The following is a 23,643-nucleotide window of genomic DNA, read 5'->3' as shown; positions in this document are numbered from 1 at the left end:
AAACTAATTTCCAGAATTTCTATCACCAAACTGAAGTACTGTATAATCACAATCCCTGCCACAGGTATGTGAACCATTAATCAAGACATCAGCTCAATTAGTTTCCCTGTAAGTCTATCATTAAAGATGCCTGTTGAGTCTAAAATAGGACTCTAGCAAGGCCAGGTGATACATACCTATAATCTAGCACTGATGTAAAGAGGACTATAAAAAGGAAAAAATTTTGATGTTTTCAGCTTGCAGTTTGGCCAGGTTGTTATGCTTGTTATTCAAACTCACATGTTATCCCATTTGTCTCTTCCTAGATGCTGGAGAAGCCTCTTTCTCTCTCTGACCACTGACTAATAAAACTGTCAACCAAGACCTACAGCTTTGGACATGTGGCATCAGTAAACTGGGAGAACAAAGGCTAGCACCTGTTATGGGACAAGAGTTTTGTCACATACTCAAAATGAGCCCCTGAACTCCCCACTGAAAAAGAAGGTTTTTTTTTCCAGAAGTGGAACAACAGAGCTTTGAGAGGTTGACTCTCCCTGTCCTCCTCTTCATCTGATGAGTAATAAACCTTATTTCCTTTCCCTGCTCTATTTCTGATTTAGCACTGAGGTCAGGTGATGGGCTTTCCAGTAACACTTTGGAGGCTGAGGCAAAAGTGTAACAAGTTTGAGGCCAGTCTAGGCTACAAAGTGAGACCCCATCTCAAAAATAAAAATAAGGGCTAGAGGCATGGCTCAAGTAGAATAGAGGGCCTGCCTCAAAAGTTCAAAGTGCCAAGTTCAAAATCCTATACTGCCAAAAAAAATAAAATTAAAATTAAAAAAAGGGCAGTACAGCACCTGCTTTATAAGTACAAAGCCCTGAGTTCAAACCCAAATCACACCAAAAAAATAATTAGGGGCCCCAGCAATTTTAATAGTTCTAAATAGGTAAACATGTACTATTTATGATTTGAATACAAAATGTCTCTCACAGGATGTTTTATATCTCTTTTTTTTTGGCCGAACTGGGGCTTGAACTCAGAGCCACATGCTTGCTAGACAGGCACTCTACCACTTGAGTTACTCTACCAGCCCAGGATCATGTTTTGAACTGGGAATTGGGGCCTAGCTGGACAAGGTCACTTGGGTGTACCTTTGAAGATATTACTGTCCAACACAAGTTGAAGAATTTCCTCCACCATATATTCCTACTGTTGTGATGTTTTATCCAAGTGGATAGGGCAAGCAACTATGGTCCAAACCCTGAACCAAAATAAACCCTTCCTCCCTTAATTTCTTTCTGTCAAGTAACTAACACATTAGGTTTATTTACTTACATGCAGAAAATGACTTTGTTTTGTCCTTGCAATTAACACTTAAGACTGGACATAACACTTTTTCAAAATAATTTTTTTTAAAAACCACGAAGAGGGCTGGAGGTATAGCTCAAGCAGTAAAGTGCCTGCTTTGCCAACTTGAAGCTCAGAGCTCAAACCCCAGTACCACCCAAAAAAAAAAAAAAAAAAAAAGAAATTTCATTCAACTGTTTTGACTGTGGTTTTGCTGGTGATACTATGTTGCCATTTTTTACTTTCTGGCAGATTTTTAGATTAATTTTTTTTTTAGTTTTCTTCCACTGATAATTGCATTTTTTTTTTTTTTCTGAGAATGTTCTTAGCCAGGCTCCAGTGGCTCACACCTGTAATCCTAGCCCAGCTACTCAGGAGGCAGAGATCAGAAGGATCGTGGTTCAAAGCCAACCTGGGCAATTAGTTCACAAGAACCTAAATAGAAAAACCCTCCACAAAAATAGGGCTGGTGGAGTGGCTCAAGGTGAAGGCCCTGAGTTTAAGCCCCAGTATCACCAAAAAAAGAATGTTCTTCTGTTTTCAGATTGTTCCTTTATAATTATCTCTTAAAATAACTTGAAAATTTAAAAATACATGCTGCATAGTATGACAATTTGTGAGTGCATATTTATTTTCCATGACAATCTGGATAATGTAGCAAAAGTAAATAACTTAAAAAAAAAAAAAGAAATATGTAGTCTCCTTAACTGGTTTCTACTTGAGTGACATGCTGAATTAAGGGACTGACTACTGTTTTTCTGTAAAATACACTGAATTTTCTGACTTGATCCATTTGTGCTGCTGTAACAGAATACCACAGACAGAGTAATTGGCAAATTAAAGAAATTTTATTTCTCATGGTTCTGGAGGCTAGTAAGATCAAGGATGAAATGAGACATGTACTGAAGGCTTTCATGCTGCAGCATCCCATGGTAGAAGGCAGAAGGACAAAAGAGCAAGAGCAAGACAGCAAGAGGGAGAAAACTGTCTTTTATTGTTTTATTTTGTTTGGTGGTACTGGGGTTTGAGCTCAGATCTTCACTCTTAAAAGGCAGGTGCTCTACCACTTGAGCCATACCTCCGGTCCCCACACTGCCTTTTAAAACAAAACCAACTGCATACTGGTGACTCACATCTTAATCCTAGCTCTTGGGAGGCTGAGACAGGGAGGATTTTGGTTTGAGGCCAGCCTGGGCAAACAGTTCGTGAGACCCCCACCTCCAAAATAACCAGAGCAAAATGGACTGGAAGTGTGGCTCAAATGATAGAGTGCCTGCTTTGCAAGCTCAAAGCCCTGACTTCAAACTCTACACCCAACAAAATGCACATATACACACACACACAAAAAAAAATTCCTTCTCATGATAACTAGCCTGTACCATGATAATAGTATCTGTCTACTGAAAGGGCCAGTCCAATTAACCTAATCATCTCTTAGGAGATGGCCCAATCTCCCAACACTGTTGCACTGCAACAGTTTATGAAAAACATAAACTGTGGGGAACACATTCAAACCATAGCATATGCCCACAGGAAACTCAACATATGTAGCTAGTAAACTATTTTCCACCATACTTATATAAGCTGTATGTTCACTGAGAATCAGTTAATTTTCCCCCACTTGCTTATGAAAGTTGTACTGGCTGGGGGCTGGTGGCTCATGCCTGTGATCCTAGCTGCTCAGGAGGCAGAGATCAGGGAGATCAAGGTTCAAAGCCAGACATAGGCAAATAGTTTGGAGACCCTATCTCAAAAATACCCAACACAAAAACAGGGCTGGAGAAGTGAAAGAATGCCTACATGAGGTCCTGAGTTCAAAACCTGGTGCCACCAAAATAAAAAAGTGTACTTGTCACTGAAATTGTGTAATATATCTAAAATCATGGACACCACTGAAATATATTGTGCAAAATGACTTAATAAACGAAACTTAATGGGCACATGCCTGTAATCCCAGAACTTGGGAAGCTACATAGCAAGACCTTGCTTCAAAAAAAAGCAAGAACTGGGGTAGAGGCATAGCTCAAACAGTAGAATGCTGGCCTAGCAAGCACAAACCATAGTACCACAAATCATCATCATTATCATAAAGGACTTGATGATTTTATGAAAGTTAAATTAAATGTTTCAGAATGTTGCTTGAAATATACCTCATCAGGGCTGGGGATGTAGCTCAGTGGTAGAGCACTTGCCTAGCATACACAAGGCCCATGGTTCAATCATCACAAAAAAAGAAAAAAAGGTACGAGAGAAACAACTGTAAGACTGGATTAAGTCATAAAAATACAGATGACTCTTCAGTCAGATTGTAAGTGCCTTTATGTTCTTGCTTCATGTTAATATAAGTTAAAAATATAATACATATGGTTCAAGCTAGAAAGAGGACATTGAATTCTCATCAACAGACTCATATTCAAGCTGGATATAATGGCACACACCTGTAATTCTAGCTCCTTGGGAGGCAGAAATGGCAGATAAAGGTTCAAGGCCAGTTGAGCAAGACCTCATCTCAACCAAAAAGCTGGGCATGGTGGCACTCACCTGTCATTAACTACAGGGAGTCATATATACAAAGATCATGGTCCCAGGACAGTCAGGGCAAAAACATGAGCTCTTATCCAAAAAGTGACTAAAAGGATAAAAGGGCTGGGGCCATGGTTCAAGTAGTAGAACATTTGCCCAGCAAGTGTAAGGAGGCCCTGAGTTCAAACCCCACTAACTGGCACCCCCTCCCAAAAATAAGGAAGATTAATATTCAAAGAAAATCCTTAGCCCTACATTAACATTTCTAAGATGGGGATATGGCTCAGCGGTGAAGTGCTTATCTGGCATGTTCAAGGCCCTGGGTTCCTTCCCTAAGCACTACAAGAAAGATTTGCAAATAAGTAGTAACATTTTTGAATCAACATAAAATTTCTTTAAATCACTTCTTTCTTTCACTTGAAACTCCCTTGTATCATTAATGAATCCAAAAGCAAAAATCATACCCCAGTGCTGGGGGGCTCACACCTGTAATCCTAGCTACTTGGGAGGCAGAGATCAGAAGGATCAAGGTTCAAAGCCAGACAAGGCAAACAGTTCTCAAGACCCCATCTCCAAAATAACCAGAGCAAAAGAGACTGGAGACATGGCTCAAGTGGTAAAGTGCTTGCCTACCAAGCTTGAGGCTATAAATTCAAATCCAAGTAGTCAGAAAAAAAAAAAGATTTTAATTAATTTTAAGTTTAAAATAATTAGTTTATTACATAGTCTTACACATATAAATACTTACATACTTAGACACAAATACTTCACACATCAAGTCCTTACTCTGACTTAATATAGCCATCATAAAACCAAAGGTAATACCTTGGGGTGAAGGACCATGATGCTCTTGCAGCTTCTCCTGAGGCAGGAATCCCAAATAGCTGAGAACAACATACTTTGTTTCATAGTGAAATCCTAGAGGCACAGTAGTAGAGGACGCCATTGAATTGGCTGGCAGAGCTCCCAAGAGGTCTATTTATAGATGTTTAAATCTAAAACCATAAAAAAAAAAAAAAAAAAGAGTTTTCTTCAGTTTAAAGTTTATTACATGCTAGTATATTTTCTCACTGATTCCAATTATTCAACTAATTACCAAAATAAAGGTCTTAGATTTTTCTTTCCAGGAATCGTTAAAATGTATCATAATTTATATACAAGAGCAATTTATTCACTCAAGTTATTTCTGCTCAAAAGCAAATTTCCCTTTCTTTTTCTTTCTAGTTTCTCTATTTTCACCCATGTGGCAAATACACCAGGGACATCCCCAGTCCTTACCCCAGTGTATCTTTCTATTTTTCTTTCCTTCCTTCCCCTCTCTCCGTTCCTTTCCCTCTTGCCTACCTTCTGTTTCTTTTTTGAGACACTGTCTAACTATGTACCTGAGGCTGTCCTCTAACTTGTGATCCTCCTGCCTCTCCTTCCCACGTACTGAGATTATAGACACACACTACCATGCCTCATTTCTTTTAGCAATAAAGCCTCCTAAGTTTTTAACTAGGCCCAGGGTCACAAGGCTACAGACAGCATGTTCTGTACTATCTGGCTAGTCTGAGACAGAGGGATGAGAGTAGAAGTTGTATGTGTAATTTGTCAATCACTCCTTAAAGATGTCAGCTTTCACTCTAAGACTGTAGCAAAATACCTGCTTAGTATGTGCAACCCTGGGTTCAATCCTCAACATTTAAAAAAAAAAAAAGAAAGAAGAGAAGGGGGGATAAAGGAGGAGAATAATAGAGGGGGTAAATTCACCTATGATATATTTTAAGAACTTTTATAAATGCCATAATGTACTCCCAGTACAATAATAAAAAACTCTGAGGGGAATAAAAAAACCACGAAGATAAAATAAAGAAAAAATGTCTGGGTGCCAGTGGCTCACACTTGCAATCTTAGCTACACGAGGCAGAGATCACGAGGATTGAGGTTTGAGGCTAGCCCAGGTATCAAAAGTGATAACCCTATCTCAAAAACAGCCAACACAAAAAAAGGGCTGGCAGAGTGGCTCAAGTGGTAGAGCACATGCCTAGCAAATGTGAAGCCCTGAGTTCAAACTCCAGAGCCGGAAAAAAAAAAAAAGGAAAAAGACAAGACTTCAACTTTTCTCCTTTGGAATGTGAATTAGGCAGAGTCCTAGCTTTGACATTCAAATAAGGACAATGGTAAAGCTACCATACAGACACAACCTGGGTCCTTGAATGACCATGTAAAGCAATCATATGTCAGGCAGGAGCATTCACTAAGCAAGGTGGCTCATGGCTATAATCTCAGCTACTCAGGAGGAGGTTGGGAGGATTGAGATCTGAGGCCAGCTGGAACAAAAATAATAGGGAGACCCCATCACAGCCAATAAGCTGGGCATGGTGGTACATGGCTGGGGCCCCAGCTGAGAGGGGCAGGCAAGAGGATCTGGTCAGAGGTCACCAAGGAAAAATATTCAAGACCTATCCAAAATGTAGACAAGATCAAAAAAGGCTAGGACATGGCTCAAGCTGTAGAGCACTTGCCTAGCAATTGCTAAGACCTAAGTTCAAACCCCAGTACCACCAAGATACTTTTTTTTGGGAGGAGGGGGGTGGTGGCATAGAAAATTGAACTCAGGACCTTGAATTTGCTGGAAAATACTTTTTTTTTTTTGACAATACTGAGGTTTAAACTCAGAATCTCATGAGGACTCCACCAGCAGTGTGAGAGTGTGTGTGTGTGTGTGTGTGTGTGTGTGTGTGTGTGTGTGTGTGTGTGTGTGTGTAGGGGTATTTTTGGGATGGGATCTTGCTTTTTGCCCAGGCACAAAGATCCTCCTAAGGCAGGCGCCAGTGGCTCACACCTGTAATCCTAGTTACTCAGGAGGTGGAGATCAGGAGGATCGTAAAACCCTTCACAAGAAAAGGGCTGGTAGAATGGCTCAGGGTTTGTAGTCCTGAGTTCAAACCCCTAATCTCTGCCTCCTGAGTAGCTAGGATTACAACAGGCACGTGTCACCAAGGCCCAGCTATAAGACACTTTTTAAAATTGAGGCACTGAAGATAGAACCCAGAGCCTTGCATATGCTAGGCAGGCACTCTACCACTGAGTATACCCTATTTCAGACATTTTGATCTGAATCTCTTCACTAGGTATAACTTGTACCCTTTCATTCATCCTGCTACACAACACCCTTTCCGGATGTCACTTTTCTATTAATGGAAGCTAGAGGATCAATTCAGCCTGAGCAACACTGCAAGGCCTTGTATCCAACACAAATCAGTTTGTATTGTTTGCAATCAGGACCTAACTGAAACAAGAGCCACAACTGGAACCTAATTTTTAGTCTGCATCAATCACAACATACTATATTCATGTGAAGATTACTAGACTAGGGACTGCCTAGTAAGGTGGAGGTACTGGGTTCAATCCCCAATACTTCCAAAAAAAAAAAAACTAGTAAATTTATAGTGTAGAAAACTCTTCTAATTCTGCAAATTAGAAGAGTGTTTATTCACACAAACATATATATAGTAGTATAATTACAGCTAGAAAAATAATTATCTTGAATTGAAATAGAAAATGCTGATAACTTACTGTGTTCATTCAACACACATTTCCTAAGGTACAAAGTCCTTCAGACACATTACTTACAAATTTATATAGTAAATCACCTGCAGTCAGGAATTTTCAAACATGTAGGGGGAAAAAAAATGTAAAGAACAACATAACATTGGCCTGAATGCCTGTAGTCCCAATTACTCGGAAGGTTGAGGCAGGAGGATAGCTTGAGTCCAGGGGTTCTAGATGAGCTGAGGCAAAATGGCAAGGCCTTATTCCCCCACACCCTGGAAAAAAAATAAATTCCAAAGTTTGGCTGGTGGAGTGGCTCAAGTGGTAGAGCACTTGCCTAGCAAGGGTAAGGCCCTGAGTTCAAACCGCAGTACCACCCAAAAAAAAGTTCCTTCTATGATAAAAGTCAGTATCCATAAGGGGGACAGGAGGGACTTAAAGAGGAAGCAAACCCATCCTTCTGGGGAAAGGAAAAAGGAAGTAGGAATCAAGACAACCTTTACAGCAGAGCTCCAGTGGCTCACGCCTGTAATCCTAGCTAATCAGAAAGCAGAGATCAGGAGGATCAAAGTTTAAAGCCAGCCCAGGCAAATAGTTTAGGAAACCCTATCTCGAAAATACCTAACACAAAAAGGGCTAGTGGAATGACTCAAGGTATAGAACCTAAATTCAAGCTCTGGTTCCTCAGGAAAAAAAAAAAAAATGATAAGCTTTATAAAGTAAAATCTGAACCAACCTTGGAACAGGAGGTGTTCACTAAATGAACCAACTGAGGGAAGGGACAGGGATGAACTTCAGATATAGACTAAGAAAACACATAGACGCTTTCTGCAGGAGCATGGATAATGTGAAAGTTAAGGAACTTGCCATGAGTGGAACATATGGTGTTAGAATGATTACTAACTCCTGAAAGAGTAAACAGCAGTCTGCACATCATGTATGGGATAGGACACTGGCTTAGGTTTTGCCCAATAGGCAGGCAATTATTGTAACCATGTCCATTAACTGGCATCTACAAACACCCTAAAACTATATGCAAGTCATGTTCATTAGCATTTTTTCCTGAGAGAAAATCATTTTGTTTTATTCATTAGTTACTCCAACTACATCCTAATCCAAGACAGGACAGAAACTACTGTAAAAAACCATAAGAAACTACTAAAGGGTTTTAAACAAGAGAAGAATATAAACAGAATGTATTGTAGAAAGATGGTCCTGGAGGTAGTATGGGAGACAGAATGCAGAATGGAGACAAGTTAAGGGAGTATTTTAAAAAATCAAAACAAAAGATGTATGAAGGCATAATCTAGTACACAACACTGGAAACTCAAGGGGAATGGAAAAGTCAGCCTTACCATGCTTTAATGATTATCCCTAAATAATGTGAGTGGTTGTGTTTATTCACTTAAGTTTAGCAAACAGTTTTTAGGCTTTAAATTTCTATGATCTTAATAGAAAATGGAAAAAAAAAAGTGTGTGTTGGAACCTTAATCCCCAAATTTACATTCAAATAGAGATAGGGCCTTTGGGAGGAAATAAGGACTAGGGTAGAGCCCCCATGATGGCATTAATGGATGCATAAAATTAGGAAGAGGGCAAGCAAGAAGCCCTGAGTTCAAACCTCACTCACACCAAAAAAAAAAAGGAAGAGAGTTAGTGAGTGACGCCCTCTGCCATGTTATAATGCAGCAACAAGGTATTCGCCAGATGTGAGTGTCATGCTCTTAGACTTCCCAGGCATTACTGAAAGGTACATAAACCTATATAATTATCCAATCTGTAGTTATCAGAGCAACAGAAAACTAAGATAAATAAGCATTTGGCACTCTCTTTATAAACATATCATATCTATAGTATAAAATATCCATCTGATTTCTAATTTAGGTTGAGCTTTCTATTGTATAAACAGCAAAGTAACTCATCCAGGCCTGTAATTAAGAAAGGGGTTAGAGAGATCCCAGGAACACTGGGCTGGCAGACTGGTTCAAGTGGTAGAGGCCCTGAGTTCAAAACCCAGTCCCTACCAAAAAAAAAAAAAAAAAAAAGAGGAAGAAACGGAAAAAAAGGAAATGAGGGCGCCCCTAGCTCCCACCCTCTGCTTGTCAGAGCTCTGCATATTGGGGGTTTGGGAGGGGGGTTATGTTCCTTTCTCCTTGCTTTTAACAAAATCTTTAGGTTTTAAAAAACAGGGCAGGGAAAAGAAATGAAAAAGACAAACTGAATGAAAGGTAAATATGATCTGGGACAGCAACTCAAAGCTTTCCTAGAAGCAGGGAAAAGATTCTCAGATCTTGTTGCCCCACCAACAGGAAGTACATTTTGTATTAAAGATATTTTAAACTTTTCAACTGAGGAGAGGACGACAGGGACAATTACTTCAATTATTTTTACTGTTTACAGTTTATCTAAAGAGATCCTTTAGAATTCAAACTATATACAAGTTCTTAATATCAAGAAGTGATTAAGCGGAGCCCCGATGACTCACACCTGTAATCCTAGCTACTCAGGGGTAGAGATCAAGAGAATCGAGGTTCAAAGCCAGCCTGGGCATAGTTCAAAAGAACCATCTCCAAAAAATCCATCACAAAAAAGGGCTGGTGGAGTAGCTCAAGCTGCAGGCCCTGAGTTCAAACCCCAGTACTGGTAAAAAGTGATTAAATAGGCAGAGTTTTTGTTTGTTTTTTGCTGTGCTGTGAATAAAAACCCACGACTTTACTTACACATCCTAGGCAAGTGTGCTATCACTGAGCTATGTCCCTAGCCCAGGTGTAGGATCTTAAATATTAAAACTTTTTTTATTTTTTGGTAGTACTGTCTCACCCTTGCTAGGTAGGTACTCTACCACTTCAGCCTCTCCGCCAACTTAAAATATTAAAAATCTTAACTTTCCCACAATTTTAACAAACTGTACAATATATTTATGTTACTCTTGGTTTCTTCGCCTTACACCTTTTAATTTTTACCTCTATTAAGTTGCAAGTAGCTGTCAACCAGATGGACAATCTGAAAAAGTATGGGGTGACTTAATCCTACATCTATACATTCATTTGATGGCACCTTCAGTCACAAATGAAACATACATGCTTCTTCAGCAATGAGTGCAATACTTGGTGCTGGAGATTATCCCTGGGACACCTGTGTGCTAGAAAAATGCTGCATCATTGAGCTTCATCCCCAGGCCCATTTTTTTAAAAACAAAAACAACCCAGACTTCTACTATGAATACAAGTACAAATCCCAGGATGCCAGCACCAATTATAGAAGAATTAGATATATTTTATGAACTTTCATCAGAAAGTATACAGGAACTATTAAGTCCTATTTCAAATTCTTATGAGCCTCAGTAGTTGCACATCCCTGTCATCCCATCACTTGGAAGGCTGAGTCTGAGTAAGACTGAGTTCAAAGTCAGACTGATCTATGTAACAAGATTGTGTCTCAAAAGAAAACCATTATGAAAAGCAAACCTGAGCCGGGTGTGGTAAATCAGATCTATAATCTCAGCACTCAGAAGGCAAAGGTAGGAGGACCAAGAGTTTGAGGCCACCCTATGCTGCTCATCAAGAACCTGTCTCCAAAAACCAAAAATAAAATAAAATTTTAAGAAAGCAAATTTGCAACCGGCCCCAGAGGTTCACACCTGTAATCCTAGCTACTTGGGAGGCTGGGATGGGGAGAATGGAAGTTCACAGCCAGCTCAGGCAAACAACTCATGAAATTCCATCCCCAAAATAATCCAAGCAAAATGGCTGGAACTGTGGCCCAAGCAGTAGAGTACCAACTCTGCAAACTCAAAGCCCTTATTCAAACCCCAGTCACATACACACAAAAAAAGCAAATTTGTGCAACAAATTTTTGTGTTCCAAACTTGTCCCATCATCATAATCCTAACTGCTTGTTAAAAGCAGAAATTTCTAATACCTCAAGCATACTAATCTAGAATATCACCCTTAAATTGTATTTTTTTTTGTCAGTACTGGGGTTTGAACTTAGGTCTAGGCAGAGCTCTACCACTTGAGCCACTCTGACAGCCCTTTTTAGTGTTGGGTGTTTTGAGACAGTTGCTTTTTGCCAGATTGACCTTCCTGATCTCTGCCTCCAAGGAGCTAGGATCCTGGGTGTGAGCCAACAACACCTGACCTAAATTGTATTCTTCACCTTCATAGATCTGTAACAAAAACACCTTAACATTTAACACATTTTAATTACTTGTTAAATTGTTTCAGCCACCTCTGTTTTTAGACCATTTTCTTACACTAAAAAAATATTGTAATAAGATTATTAAATACTCTAGAAAAATAACTGAACACATTTACAATCTTGGTTTATAAAAAGAAAACTAAAAGCTCACAAATCCAAAACTCAGTAATTTTAAACATTAACAAAGTTTCTTGGCTATCAGATCTTTAGTCTCAAGACCCACTTGTGGACAGAGTAAGGATTTTTCCCTTTTTTTTGGTGGTAATGCTGGGCATCAAACCCAGGACCTCTCACATGCTAGGCAAGCATTCCAAAACTGAGCTAAATCCCCAGCTTGAGTAAAACATTTGTTTTTAAATTCCACAATTTATATTCTGCCCAATAACAGTAAATTCTTTTCCTTTCCTTTCCTTCTCTTCTCCCTTTCCCATCTTCCCTCCCTCCCTTCTTCCCATGGGGCTGGGGCATCAAACCCAGAATCTCTGTCACTGAGCAACACTCCCAGACCCAAATAACAGTGATTTTTCTTTTTCTCTTTCTTTCTTTTTTTTGGGGGTGGTACTGTGGGATTGAACTCAAGGCCTCATGCTTGCTAGGCAAGAATTCTACCACCTGAGCAATATCTGAGCCCTTCAAATAAAGTACTTTCTAGTCCACGCCTTATTAGTTTCTACTGAATTCTAGGTCTTTCTCTAAAATAAGTTAAATAAAACAACCCAAATAAAAAGTGTAAAAATTCACCCCACTTAAGGTGAAATGCAACTGAGCAAGTTGTCATTTTTGTTTGTTTCTTTGTTTTGAAGCAGGATCTAAATATACAGCCCAGGTCGAGCTGGCACTCAATATCCTCCTGCCTCAGGCTCAAGTATACCACCTCACTGGCTGCAAGGTATCATTTTTAAAATATCAGCAGACAATACTATTCTAGTGTTGACTGTCCCTTTCCAATTAAAACATGCCTAATTGTAACACTCTAATTCAATCTGGGTTAAGAGATGCCAAAAAATATTTTCAGTTAGCAGTTGGGCTTCACAGATACATGTAATAAATGGAATTCCTTACACTTAACCTCCCCTCGCACACTCAATCTGACCTTCACATTAATTTTTTAGGTTTCCCAAATGTATATATACTATCAAAAAGGGAGAGAAAATTCATTTTTATGCTCTGTCCACTTCTATGTATACACTAGAGAGAAATGAAAACACATGTCTACACAAAAATTTGCACAAGAATGTTCAAAGCCAAAAAATGGAAACAGGACTGGAGGTGTGGCTCAAGTAGTAGAGCTCTACCCAGCAATTGTGAGCCCTGAGTTCAAACTCCAGTACCACAAAAAAGGGTGGAGGGACAACTCTACACAGGAGGCAAAGACAAGCAAAAAGTTAACAAAACCCTATTTCATAAACAAGCAGGGCAAGGTGGGCACACATCTGTAATCCCAGCTACTTGAGGTAGAGAATCTCAAGTTTGAGTCCAGCCTGAGCAAAGGTAGTACAAACCTATCTGAAAAATAAACTTAAAATGAAAAAGTACTGGGGATATAGAGCACTTATCTATCAAGCAGAGACCCTGAATTCAATCCCGAGTATGGGGGGGGGGGGGAAAATCGGAAACTCTATCAATTGATAGCACCTGTAATGCCAGCACCCAGGGGGCTGGGGCAAGAGGATCTTGAGTTCCAGTCAGCTTGAACTATGTAGAGATATCTTGTCAAAAAAAAAAGGAAAGAAAGTAAAAAAATCCCAAAAAAGTCCCCCAAAATCTGTGATGTCCACACACCAGAATATTATGTCGCCATAATAAAGAATGAAGTACTGACACATGCTACAACACAAATGAACTCTGAAAACATGCTAAGTGAAAGAAGCTAATTACAAAAGATCACAATATTGCCAGGCCCCAGTGTCTTATACCTGTAATCCTAGCTACAAAGGAGGCAGTGATTAAGAGGATCAAGGTTTTAAGCCAGTCTGGGCAAAATTGTTTGCAAAACCCTATCTTGAAAATATCCAGCACAAGCCCCGTGCCAGAGGCTCTCGCCTGTAATCCTAACTACTCAGGAGGATCAAGGTTTGAAGCCAGCCTGGGGAAAATAGTTTTTGAGACCCTATCTTGAAAAAAACCTATCACAAAAAAGGCTGGTAGAGGCTCAAAGTGTAGGCCCTGAGTTCAAACCCCACAAAAAAAAAAAAAAAAAAAAAAAACCAGCATAAAACAGGGCTGGTGGTGAATGGCTCAAGTGACAGAGTACATGCCTAGTAAGCTTGAGCCCTGTAACAACCCCCCCCTAATAAAAGATCAAATATTATATTATTCTGTATGTGAAATGCTCACAATAGGAAAATCTAGAGACAAAAAGTGTATCAGTACACTGGGTGCCAGTGGCTCAAGCCTGTCAACTCTAGCTATTTAGGAGACAGACAGGGAGGCTCAAGGCCAAGCCGGGCAAATAGCAGCAGAGAGCCCATCTCCAAAACAACCAGAGCAAAGTGGCTCAAGTGGTAGAGCGCTTGCTTTGCAAACATGAAGCCCTGAGTTTAAACACCAGTCCCATCAAAAAAAAAAAAAAAAAAAAAAAAATTACTGATACCCTATTTGTAGGGAATGTGGAGGAGTGGAATGAAGAATGGCTGCAAAATGAATGTATGCTTAAAACTGAAAGACAGGCTTGTAAAATAGGTCAAGTTAGGGTGTGGGGGTGGTAAATGGATGGGGAAAGGAGGATCAACATACTTTATACATTTACATGAAAGTGAAACAATGAAACCTATTGAAATCGTTTCAAGTAGGGAGGGAGGCAGATGAAAAAGTGATAGTAGGGTTGAACCTAACCAAGGCACATTGTAAAAATATATGGAAATGTCAAAATGAAACCTCCCCTGTATAACTAATATACAATAATTTTTTTTTTTTTTTTTTTGGCAGTACTGGGGTTTGACTCAGGGCTTCATGTCTGCTAGGTAGGTTCTCTACCACTTGAGCCACTCCATCAGCCCTGTTTTGGGTTGGGTATTTTCCAGATAGGGTCTCAAAACTATTTGCTATGGGCTAGCTTCAAACTTCAGTCCTCCTGATTGCTGACTCCTGAGTAGCTAGGATTACTGGCATGAGCCACCAGTGCTCAGCTAAAAATTTTTTATAATTTAAAAAGAGTGGTTGCAGTGGGCATGGTGGTACACACTTATAATTCCAGCACCTGGGCAACTAAAGCAGGGAGATCCCTGGGTTTGAGGCCAGTCTGGGCCACATATAGACTCTGTCTCAAAACAAAACAAGAATCACTTCTAAGAGTATGGCGTTTCTTTGTGAGGTGATGAAAACCATAGTGATGGCTATACAGTTCTGTGGACATACTGAAAACCATTAAACTGTACAGCTGTGAACTGTATGCTAGCTATGCTCAATAAAGCTGTTACTCTTGGGCTGTCAGGGAGGGGCAGCTTAACAGTACTGGCCCTGAGTTGACCTCCAGCACCACAGAAACAAAACAGGCTGCAGCCTCGCCTGTGTGTAGGCTCAGCATGCACATGGCAGTGGATCTAATCCCTAGCAGAAGGGGGGAAAAAAGAAAAAGTCAGCTATTCCGAAAATAGTTCCTCGCCCTGTAATATATATTACACAAGAACTCTGGAGCCAGGTGTGGTGGTACACGCCTATACTCCCTGCACTCAGGAGACTGAGGAAGGAAGAGTCACAAATCAAGGCAAGTCTGAGCTAATCATTTCATTCATTTGGAATAAGATATTAATCAAAATCATACCTGAAAAATTATAAAAGCAGAATGAAAATGATAAAAAACAGGAGGAGCCAGGCACCGGTGGCTCACGGCTGTAATCCTAGCTTCTCAGGAAGCAGACAAAGAGGATCTTGGTTCAAAGCCAGGCCAGACAAGTAGCTCATGAGCCCCTATCTCGAAAAAACTTATCACAAAAAAGGGCTGGTGGAGTAGCTCATGGTGTAGGCCCTGAGTTCAAACCCCAGTTCCATAATAAATTAAATAAGATAAAATAAAAAGCAGAAGAAAATAGGTGTCTAAAACTTTATGTCTAGCCAGGTACAGGTTGCTCACACCTGTAATCCTAGCTACTTGGGAGGCAGAGATCAGGAAGAAGAGTTGTAGTTCAAAGCCAGTCCACTGCAGAGACCCTATCTGGAAAATATCCAACACAACAGGTAAAGGGGGGGATAAAGAAGAATGATGGAGGGAGGTGAACTCAACTATGATTATATTGTAAGAAATTTGGTAAATGTCACAATGTACCCCCAGTAACAAGGCTGGCAAATGAAATCCTGAGTTCAAAGCCTACTACTGCCCAAAAAAAAGAAAGGAAGAAAAAAAAATTGGGGCCTTAACTGGGCCAAACTCAGGGCCTCACACTTGCTAGGCAAGTGCTCTTATCACTTGAGTCACTTCATCAGCCCATTTTTCTGTTTTGTTTGTTTGCTTGTTTTTCAGTATGGGGCTTGAAATTCAGGGCCTACACCTTGAGCCACTCCACCAGCCCTTTTTTGTGAAGGGTTTTTCGAGACAGAGTCTCTGGAACTATTAGCTAGGGATGGCTTCAAAGCTCGATTCTTCAGATCTCTGCCTCCTGAGTAGCTAGGATTACAGACAGGCATGAGCCACCAGCGCCCAGCCGGAAAAAAAAAAACAAACTTTTTAATGTCTAATATACTAACAAAAATGTATCTCAAAAAGGAGGTACAGGACCGGCAGAGTGCAGTAAGTGGTGGAGTGCCTGCCTAGCAATCATGAGGCTCTGAGTTCAAACCCCAGTGCCACCAAAAAAAAGGGAGGGGTTGGGCATTTGCGGTATACCTTAGTGATAAGAGTGCTTGGTATGTGCCAGGCCCTAGGTTCAATTCCTAGTACCACCAAAAAAACCTTTTTGCAAATGACTAGTCCTGAAAGCTTAGTATTGTAATGATATTCAATAAATGCTAAGTGATGTGCTAGTGAACACTTTTTCTTTCGCAAACTGGTTGGACTTAGACATCTTTTAGCTGAATTCCACTACTGGGGTACATTGCTGAATACAAGTCATTTGAAAAACCACTTAAACGTATTATTACCTGATCACTCAGAGCAAAAAGTTTCAACATTCCTAACTGCCTACTAAATGCAGAATATTTCATGTTTCAAATATTTTCAATTCGCAAGTACCAACATGCAGGGTACATTCATTCCAACTGCGTATAAGCACAGTATAAGTAGTTCACCACCTATACAAACACTTCCTTAACTTTCCAGGGTGTTAAAAACGTAGGAGAAAAAAAAAAAAAGGCATCTGAAGGGTGTGGCAACTCATTCAAGGTCACAGAAGTCAGGGCACAGAGCAACATTCTAGTTATATCAATCCTCCAGGGAAATCTTGGTGACAATTTCGCAAGAAGATTTTGATCTGTTTTATATCAAAAAGGAAAAGAGGGGAAAGGGCTTAGATCAAGACTTCCAAACAGAGCCAGACGCCGGTGGCTCACGCCTGTAATCCTACTGTAGCTACTCAGGAGGCAGGGATCAGGAGGATCACAGTTCGAAGCCAGCCCAGACAAATAGTTCTGAGACCCTATCTCGAAACAGCAATTTTGGATAAACACTAGCGCGGGTGAGTGGTTATGGACTAAACAAAACTCCCAACCAAGAGCAGGTGAATAGTTGGCCACATCGCCCGAATTTCAACCCTGTTACAACAGCGACTCAAAGTCCATGCTTTTCCCCTACGCGGTAGGATATGAAGGCAAGAAAACTTGGGACCTCCTTGGGACCGTGTGAGAACAAATCAAAGGAAATAAGGAATTGGTGTCAACTATCTTGCCTGTAAGAAAGCCGGTTTTTCGGGGGGGGGGTGCTAGGAAACGGGTGTCGAAACAGCAGGTAATCAAGGCTAAGGAACAGGCTCTAAAAAAACGACTAGGACGGGCTCTTGGCAAGTGAGCCGCACTGCCATCATTCTCCTTGACCATAAAGAAGTCCACAGCCTCCTGTCTGGCCCTAAAAACGAACTCGAGTTTTCCAAGGGCAGCTATTTGGGGAAGAACGGTCCTGCGAGCGAGGGCTGGGATCCCGGCCTCGGGCACCCCACAGCGCTACGGGACGAGGCCGACAAACGGGGTTCCGAGGCAATGGACCCTCAAGCTTCGAGAAGCCTCGGGTGGAGGAGCGCCGGTACACACGCACATTCACTCTCGGTCTCACTCACGCGTCGTCGGAACCGCTGAGGAGCCGGTGGCTCGGCACGCCTTTCTCACCCAGCTGTCTGCCCGAACCCCACGTCCTTCCCTCACCTGGCCCTGGCCCCTGCCCCAGAAGAGATGAAAGATGCGGCGGCGGCGGCGGTGGAGGCAGCTACTTCCCACAGGGTTCCGCCAGCGACGGTGGCTGCTTCGACCCACGGCCCTAATCTACCGCCGCCGCCATGTTGAAGGGTGAGGTCACCCACGGCGTGCTTTCGTCACCCCCGGCGGATGGGCGGGGCCAGGGCGCGGAGCAGCGCCGGAAGAGGGCGGCTCTGTTAGCCGGGGCGGAAGCACGGACCATCGAGACGTGGAGGTGTTTTGCCCAGATGTGACCTGAAAGCCGACCCTTCCTAGCCCGCTCTTCCTAGGAGTCCCTCAAATCTATGGTTTCTGGGGTTGCGGAAGTGCACGCTCTAAACTATTTCCGGTCACAAGAAGCCAGCGAGAGGCTGGAGGTTCCTGGGGTATAAAGCAGCGCCGTATCCCTAGACTATGTTCCAGTTCTGTGGACGTGGGTTGAGTTCCAAGTGTATGCCAGCGAGCGGTTTATATTGGTGTCGAGGCGAGTCGCGAGAGCTGCGGGGTTCGCGGCCACTTGGGGACGGTATCTTTGCGATGAGGGTGTGATGGTGTAGAGGAGTACATCTAGGCCCAGAGACTGCCAGAGCACAGGCCTTGTGGCGATAAAAGAAAGCTTACAGTAAGAATTCCTTTTTGTTCACAGCACCTAGCACAGTACCTGGAACGCATTTTGAGTCAGTTCACTTGAACTCAAGCATCATTTGGAGGACTTGAGGGTACAGTAGTGTGCTGTAGGGGATCTCGTTGTGTAGCTGAGATGAATGGTGACAAGGAGGTAGAAGGCTGTGTAACCAGCCAGAGCAGTGAGAAAAGCCTGGGAGGAAGTGACTGCCCGTGGGCACCGGGTTTCTTTGGGGGATGATGAAAATGTTTAAATCACAGTGGTGATAGCGGTACAACTCTTGTGAATAGTATTTAATGGTACATTGTAGATGAATTGCATGATCTCTAAGCTGTATCTCAGTGAAGTTTTTTTTCTGGAGGTACTGGGGTTTAAACGTAGGGCCTCATGCTTGTCAGCAGGCGCTGTCAACACTTGAGCGACACCTAGAGCTCTTTTTTTTTTTTTTTTTGGTGGATCTGGGGTTTGAACTCAGGGCTTCATGCTTTGCAAAGCAAACGCTCTATCACTTGATAGAGCCATGCCTCCAATCCATTTTCTGCTGTGGTTATTTTGGATATGGAGTCCCTTGAACTATTTTCCTGTGCTGGCCTCAAACAGAGATGCTCCCAATCACAGCTTCTCAAGTAGCTAGTATTGTAGCTACTTGTTAGGTCCCTAACAGTTTAGTTGTTTTCAAAAAGGGTCTCGGATTTATGCAAAGGCGTGCCTGGACTGTGATTCTCCTATTGGGAGCATAAATAATATTTATCTTACTATCTTTAATTATGGTTATTATTTTGTTATTTTTTAATTGGTTGAGAATTTTTTGCCATGGCTAGCCTCCGCTGAAATCCTCCCCATTTTCACTTTCCCAGTAGCTAAGATTACTGGTGTGAGCCACTAAGCCTGACTTAAAACTATTTTAAAAGAAGTGATAGAGTTGAGGTGTAGCGCAGTGGTAGAACACTTGCCTAGCATATGTAAGACCCTGGATTCATCAGCAGCAAGAGGTGTGGCTCTTGTCATAGAAATTTTAAGCCTGTTCAATTGAGGAACAATGCAGTGGTGTCATTAGTAGAGAAACCGTAGAGATTTGCCAGGGAGGGGAGAAAAAACGGAGAAAAGAAAAAAAGTGAAAGAGGTTTGCCAACAAAAGTCTTAATGAGCTAAGAACCAACTATAATGTCCAAATAGTTCCTAATAATCCATAAGTTCCCCCAAGTAATACCTATTTATGGTTTGGTGGTTTGGAGGCTTTTTTGTTTCGCATTTTGGGACAGCAGGGTCTCTCTGTGTGTCCCAGGCTGGCCTGGAGCTCACAATCCTCTTACCTTTTACTACTGATTGCTGGGATTACAGATATGTACCACCACACCCAGCCTAACCTTGACTTTTTGAGGTATATTTGTACAGTAAAAATTACTCAAAACCAAAATGAATCACTGATATACATAAGCTTATAGATTAATCTCAATAAACATTGTGTTGAGTAAACAAAGTCACAAATTTAAGGTCAGTCTGGCTTCCATAATAACACCCTGTCTAGGCTGGATATGGTGGCACACACATGTAATCCCAGTAGTCAAGAGGGTAAGGCAGGAGGATTTTGGGACACATAGCAAGACTGTTTCCCAGAATGAGAAAGAGAAGTCCATAGTGGTCAACTGATTTTCAACACAGGCCCTAAGGCACTTCAGTGGAGAAAGGATAGGGTTTTTAAACAAATGCTGTAAAACAGTCCTTTACAGAAGTATTTAACTTTAATCATAGTAGCTTATGTTTTGGGGAGGGGGGATTTTTTTTTTTGATGGATTTTAGTGGGTTGTACAGAGTTCTAGCCTACAGCCTGATATGATTATAGAATCTAGACTATTCAGTTTATTCTCATCAGTCAGTTTTTTAAATCATGCCACATCATCTTTAATCAAGTAAAACTCCTTAATGTGTACTCTTAGTGTCACCTCAAGACCATTTCATGCACTGCTCTGTTTGGTAGCCAGCCTCTTGTCTCTTTCATCAACAAAGGTGAGGTGGATTCTCAGTAAAGTTGACCATTCCTAACAGACAGGACCTGGTCTGCTCCAAAACACTGCAGTACTAGTTATTAAAGAGCCTTGGGAGGAGGAAGCTACACAAAAGGATAGTAATTAGGGCTGGAGGTGTGGCTCGAACAGTAGAGCACCTTCTTTGCAAGCAGGAAGTCCTGAGTTCAAATTCCAGTTCTACCAAAAAAACAAAACAAAACAAATTTGAGGGACTTTCTATAACTGACCTGACCTGTAATCTTCAAAACTCTCACTATGAAGAAAGACTGGCTGGGCATCTGTAATCGTATCTACTCAGAAGGCAGAGATCAGGAGGATTACAGTTTGAAGCAAACCCAGGCAAATAATTCCTGAGACCCTATCTTGAAAAAACCCATTACTAAAAGAAAGGAAGTCTGGTGCATGACTCAAGGTGTAGGCCCTAAGTTCAAGCCCCAGTACTGCAAAAAAAAAAACAAAACTGAGAAACTATTTCACATTAAATGAGACTAAAAAGATATAACATGCAGTAACTGATACTGGATCAGAAAAAAAGAATAAAGGGCTGGCAGAGTGGCCTGAGTGGTAGAGTGCAAAAAAGAAGAAAATGCTATAAAGAACATTCACAGAATACACAGCAAAACTTGAATATGAACTGCATATTAGATAACAGTGTTGTTTCCAACATTAAATGTCCTGAATTGGATCCACATACATACTTGTTCCCATAACATGCTGAAATAGTCCTCTGAATTCTGTGTGTATGAAAAGAAAAAAGAAAATTATAAGGCAAATGTTGCAAAGTGTTAATAGTTGGTGAATCCAGGTAAAGGGATCCCAGTGCACTTACAGCTTAGTATATTTGAAATTTCTTCAGAATAAAAATAATAATAAAGTCTTTATCCTTTGACACATAATTCTACTAGGATTCTATCACAAAGATAAAAAAGTTTTTGCCATTATACTTGGGACAGGTTGCTAGGGGATGGGACTTTAAGTAAATTCAAGCCAAAACTAAATAAACCTGTGGAAATTTCTGCCTTATTTCTTTCTAAGTGAGTTCTTGAAATGATAATGAAAAATGCATAGGTTCTTGCAGAATTCCAAATAAATTATACAGATACTCCATCCTAAGTGTTGGCTTTGCATAGTGATTTCCTTCCAAAGAGTACTGTATGGGGGCAGGGGAGAAAACAAAAGGACTTAATTCTTTACAGTGGAAAAACTTCACAAATACTGCTTCCTGTAGGTGACCAAGGTTGACATCAACAGCCAACAATCAGCTGTGCACTGGTGGCAGAGATAAGAAGAATCATGATTCAAGGCCAGCCCAGGCAAATAGTTCAAGATACCCTATCTCAAAAATACCCAAGACACACACACACATACCCAACACAGACCGGGGCTTGGCAGAGTGACTCAAGTAGTAGAGCACCTGCCTAGTAAGCATGAGGCCCTGAGTTCAAACTCCAGTACTACCAAAAAAAAAAGTCCAACAATCAAGAGCCCTTGGTATGACATGATGAAAACGACTATCTCTGTGATCTTTCTAACCAAAACCTGCAACCCCTGTCTAAGCATGAAAAAAATTTTGGAGCCATGCAGTATAGCATGAGGATTACTTGAATCCAGGAGTTGTAGACCAGCCTGGACAACCTATTGAGACCCCGTCTCTCAATTCAAAACCAAAAACATTCAATAATACTGGATTAAAACCCTACAATATACCTAGAGTACTCTTTCAAAACTTTCAAGCTATTCAAAAACAAGGAAGACTGAGAGCATGGCTCAAGAGGTAGAATGATTATCATATGAAAGGCTCTGGGTTCAATTGCTTCCCATATGTTAGGACCTAGTTACAATCCCCAATTATCACCAAAGAAAAAGTGGGAAATTGTCACAGCCAAAAGGAACCATAAAAAAAAAAGATGGCAACTAAATGAACTATGAGATCTTTTGGGTTTTTTCCCCCTTGAAAGTGATAATGGATTTGTTGATCATGTCCTGGCATAGTCAATGATTGAGGATGCCAGACTAGGAGTTAAGAGTAAAGCAAGCACAAAGTTTATTGAAAGGGTAGGAAAGCACCCTGACGGGTGGAACTTATTGAAAGAGCTAAGCCAAAGAATGGCTGAAGTCTAGGAGATGACACAGTGCACTAACTGGCTTAGGTCCAACTATACTACCTTGAAACTGTATTTGTAATTTGTTGGTGCTGAGTCAGCTTCTCACTGAACTCCACTACCTGTCTGTCCTTGTGCTTGTCAAACTGAGCATTCCAAGAAGGTCTTGTCAGCTCATCTTGACCTTGGGAGTCTGCCCAACTTGTCTGGCCTTGGGGCCCACTACCACATTGTGCATCTACATTTTGTTATTTTGGTTAGAGGCTTGTTATTTTTGTGAGAAACCTGTTGTTTCCCACATCCCTTTTACAAATCTGTTTCTAAAGTGCCTCTTATTCAAAATGGAGTCACCTCTGTCATTGTAAGGGCAGGTCCCTTACATAAGGACCTGCCCTTACAAGAAAGGAGACAGCAGAGATCACTCCATATCTGCACAGAAAATAGGCAACGTGTGGACGCAGGTAGAAGCAGCTTTGTAAGAGGACTCGGGAAACGTACCTTGATGGTACCTCAATCTTGAATTTCTAGCCTATGGGAAAATAATACTATTGTTTCGACCATGCGTGTTAAACCAGCAGGAGCAAACTAATACACAGTTTTAAGAGGTGGGCATTATCATCCCCATTTACAGATGAAGAAACCAAGGCTAAAGAGCTTGAGTTAAGCCTGGCACTGGTGGCTCACACCTGTAATCCTAGCTACTCAGGAGGCAGAGATCAAGAGGATCAAGGTTTGAAGCCAGCCCAGGCAATAGTTCGAGAGACCCTATCTCAAAAATACCTAACACAAAAAAAGGGCTGGTGGAGTGGCTCAAGGTGTAGGCCCTGAGTTCAAACCCCAGTACCGCCAAATAAAACCCTCATTTTCCCACTTTCTACAGAGGCTATCACCACACATGAAAACAAGTCACGCGCCTGGTGATGTTTGGCGCATGCGCCCGTTAGAGAAGGGCGGGACAAGGCTGGGAGAGGGCGGGTCTTCCTG

General features: G+C 41.3%; 1 protein-coding gene across 3 annotated transcripts in view; it reads right to left on the bottom strand.

Moving 5' to 3' along the window:
• Bcl2l13 (BCL2 like 13) overlaps window positions 1-18,048 on the bottom strand; it is an 85,439-nt gene extending 67,391 nt beyond the window's left edge. For 2 of the 3 annotated variants that reach the window (XM_020153867.2, XM_074076421.1), the window contains exons 1-2: window positions 17,876-18,048; window positions 4,676-4,845 (exon numbers count right to left, since the gene is read on the bottom strand). In XM_020153867.2, coding sequence (XP_020009456.2) covers window positions 4,676-4,796 — 121 coding nt within the window. In that variant the 5' untranslated portion in view covers window positions 4,797-4,845; window positions 17,876-18,048. Of the gene's footprint in view, window positions 1-4,675; window positions 4,846-10,854; window positions 10,971-17,875 lie in introns of those variants that run through there. The other variant, XM_020153871.2, reaches the window with a different exon arrangement.
• Between the last annotated feature and the right edge of the window lie 5,595 nt (window positions 18,049-23,643).

The sequence above is a fragment of the Castor canadensis genome, chromosome 6 (assembly GCF_047511655.1).
Source record: "Castor canadensis chromosome 6, mCasCan1.hap1v2, whole genome shotgun sequence".
NCBI classification, from domain to species: Eukaryota; Metazoa; Chordata; class Mammalia; order Rodentia; family Castoridae; genus Castor; species Castor canadensis.
This window is presented reverse-complemented; position numbering and strand designations above follow the sequence as displayed.